General features: G+C 42.1%; 1 protein-coding gene across 2 annotated transcripts; it reads right to left on the bottom strand.

Annotated features, from left to right (window-relative positions):
- Nucleotides 1-1464: 1464 nt before the first annotated feature.
- On the bottom strand, nt 1465-2637 carry LOC149846479 (homeobox-leucine zipper protein HOX3-like). 2 transcript variants are annotated; one of them, XM_089998020.1, is made up of 4 exons: nt 2567-2637; nt 2222-2482; nt 2021-2100; nt 1465-1922 (listed from the first exon to the last, which is right to left on the bottom strand). In XM_089998020.1, the coding sequence occupies exons 2-4, from the start codon at nt 2390-2392 to the stop codon at nt 1634-1636; spliced, it is 540 nt and encodes a 179-aa protein (XP_089854146.1). In that variant the 5' UTR covers nt 2393-2482; nt 2567-2637; the 3' UTR covers nt 1465-1633. The 2 variants fall into 2 exon arrangements, with proteins under 2 accessions (XP_089854146.1, XP_089854147.1); XM_089998021.1 differs by having other exon boundaries at nt 2222-2406; nt 2567-2636.
- Between the last annotated feature and the right edge of the window lie 246 nt (nt 2638-2883).

Raw genomic sequence — 2883 nt, forward strand, 5'->3', positions numbered from 1 at the left:
AATCAAATATGAACCTATAAATGGATTCAACATGGTTGATTTAATAAAAATCCGCCGTCGGATCATTTTTTTTTATAGAAAATATGATTTTTAAATCACAAAATTTTATATTATGTCGACCGTTGATTTTTGAATCGCCAAAAGATCAGGAACACAGATCAGACTTCAGCAAATGAAATGTTGATCTTCACTAAATTAATGTGGACGTAGATAACATCTATGAAGCTCAATTTTGATCAAAACATCGTGCATCAATGAAATCTCAAGGAGGGCCGGGTAAGAAGATAAGGGCGACTTTGGGGATGAGTGGAACATATTTGGGCATGATTGTGATTGGACCGATTACTTAGCAAAGTAGTGGAGCACCCAAAATGTCACCCATGCTGGTCATTAACATTCTTCGTAAGCAGATAAGCATACTACAAGCAATAAATTTAGCAGCAATTTTCTCTCGAAATGTTAAATTAAAAAACAATTTTTTGAAAAATTGCTCCAATTGAAAAGATCTCCAAACATACCATTGATTTAGAAAATCGCTGATATGTCCAGTGACTTGTAAAAAAATGATAGTTTGGTGCACGGACAGTGCAAGAGAGGCAGGGGAGACCTGTAGCATGTGGAGGATCCAGATGGTTTACCAAGTACTCGGACCCGATCACTAGATCTGCTCTCGTTACTAAACTCGGCTGGCGACCTAAATTCAATAACAGCCCCAAATCTCCAAATATTTAACATGGCAGCTACTAGCTAGACTTTATGTGGCCAGAAGACAACATTAAAAAGTTTTCAAAAAGATCCATTATAATCTCATCGAGCTAGTGTTGTCAGTATCAGTGCGTATCAGCCTGAATCGGCCTATGCTTATCAACGTATCGCCAAAAAAAAAAAAAGAGATTCGAAACTGACCTGAATCGGCTATTTTTTAATAAATGTAAAAAATAACTTAAATTAAATTTTTAATATTATTTTAATAGCTTTAACACATGTCACGTTCTGATTGACACGTAAAATTTTTTTTTTTGGCCGAATTCTGAATCAAGTGGATCGGTGAGATTCACCAGAAATCGTGGGGGGGGGGCAAACGATACAGGTTCGATTCCGATACTGACAACATTGCATGGCAGTAATAAAAGTAATTGTATGTGGAAATCCTACGGCTTGGGAGAGAAGCGAGGCAAAGATATGGTGCAGAGGCAAAAGGGCGCTTTCTTTCATGTTTTGCATTAACCGTCACCCCCGTCCTGTGGGAGGAGGCATCAGGGACTGTTCCCCTTCAACGCACTTAATGCCAGGCACACACCTAAACCAAACAGCCATTCCTACACCTATTTATTACTCTGCACGGCAGGAAGGAAGCAAAACATTGTAACCACCGTCAATTACCATCTTTCATCATTATCCATGAAAAACCAAGCTCTAAATTAACCAAAGAGAGCCATGCTTCAATTCTTCATTCTAGAGTCTTCCCCCCTCACAATCCATGCATTCAAGTTACAAAAAAGAGGCCACCAACAAATATAGAAAAGGGGAGGGGACAATTTTGGCAACTCTCTGGTCATGCCTACCATCTATCTCATCATATTCCTTTGTGTTTTGAATCTTTTGATTATAGATTAGGGAGGGCTGAGCCAGCCTAGCAGGCTGCAGGCTGTCTGGAGGGGAAGAGTGAGGCTTTGGAGAAGATCAAAGGTGGTGCAGTTTTCTCCACGGCGTTGCTGCTGACGCGCTCACAGCAAGGGCACATGGTGAGGGTGGCAGCAGGGAGTGGCTCGCATGTGTGAGGGGAGATCACGGTGGGTGGAGCCACTCTGAGGGTTCTCAGCCCTTCCACCTCTCTCTGCAGCCGCCTGTTCTCCTCTGTCAGCGAGCCGAAGCAACGCTTCAAGTACTCGCATTCCATCTCCGTTTGCTTCAGCTTAGTTCTGTAGACCGAACCACATCCACAGCACAAAAAACACCACCCCATCAACATCAGTTATATATAATGGTAACAAGCCTAAAAGATTAAGATTTTAGGTACCTTGCTCGGCGGTTTTGGAACCAAACTTCGACCTGGCGTGCCCTGAGATTCAACTTTAGAGCCAAGGCTTCCTTCTGCTTCTGTTTTAGTTCAAAACATGATATCAGATACCACATACAACACCTAATGTGCCTGCTGAGAGAGAGAGAGAGAGAGAGAGAGAGAGAGAGAGAGAGAGAGAGAGAGATTTTGATTCCTTACAGGGTTTAGGGTTTGGTTCTCTCTAAAACTGGCCTCAAGCAAGCGTGATTGTTCCTTGGTGAGACGAAGTTTCTTCCGTGGTGCGCACCCTTCTTCTTCATCATCCACGCTGCCTGTTGGTCCATCTTCTTCCATCTCAAAAGGCAAGCGGTTCATATCAAAGTCCCTCATGCTAAGCCCATTATCTAACTCCCCACAGAAAATAAGGGATCACCAAGAAGAAGAGAAAACACAAGTTTTCACCTAAAACTCAATAAACAACTGAAGCACATTTATGCAAGGCAAAAACATCAGAGAGAGAGATAAGGGCAAAAGGAAAAACAGAAGCCAGAAGAGACGTTTTACCTGGACAAGGGTTGGAGCTCAGGCTGGCAATTGCCATGGTCAAGTCCAAGCAAGAAGGAGCAGAAGCCGACATGCTTTTTCCAGAAGATGGGAAGAAGGAGAAGAAGAAGAGAACAAAGATAGAAGCTTCCTGAGTTAAAAGACAAACTTGTCTAAGAGGAGAATAAAAAGACTTCAGAGAATTAAAGAAATAAGGGATGGGAAATGGGGTTTACAAGGGAAAATAAAAGGTTGGGAAGGTGCAGTTTCCTAGGCAATTGAGGGTTTTGACTGACACAAAGCAAATTGGCATTAGCTTTGATGATCATTAATGCTGA

This window comes from Nuphar pumila, chromosome 2 (assembly GCF_984573655.1).
Source record: "Nuphar pumila chromosome 2, dmNupPumi1.hap1.1, whole genome shotgun sequence".
NCBI classification, from domain to species: Eukaryota; Viridiplantae; Streptophyta; class Magnoliopsida; order Nymphaeales; family Nymphaeaceae; genus Nuphar; species Nuphar pumila.

Excerpts from the sequence above, each read along its gene's own strand:
- LOC149846479 (XM_089998021.1), bottom strand. The coding sequence starts at position 2,603 with ATGGCAATTGCCAGCCTGAGCTCCAACCCTTGTCCAG. Across the intron at positions 2,407-2,566 it reads GAGCTCCAACCCTTGTCCAG|ATAATGGGCTTAGCATGAGG; the intron begins GTAAAACGTCTC and ends GTGGGGAGTTAG. Across the intron at positions 1,923-2,020 it reads TTCCAAAACCGCCGAGCAAG|AACTAAGCTGAAGCAAACGG; the intron begins GTACCTAAAATC and ends TTCGGTCTACAG.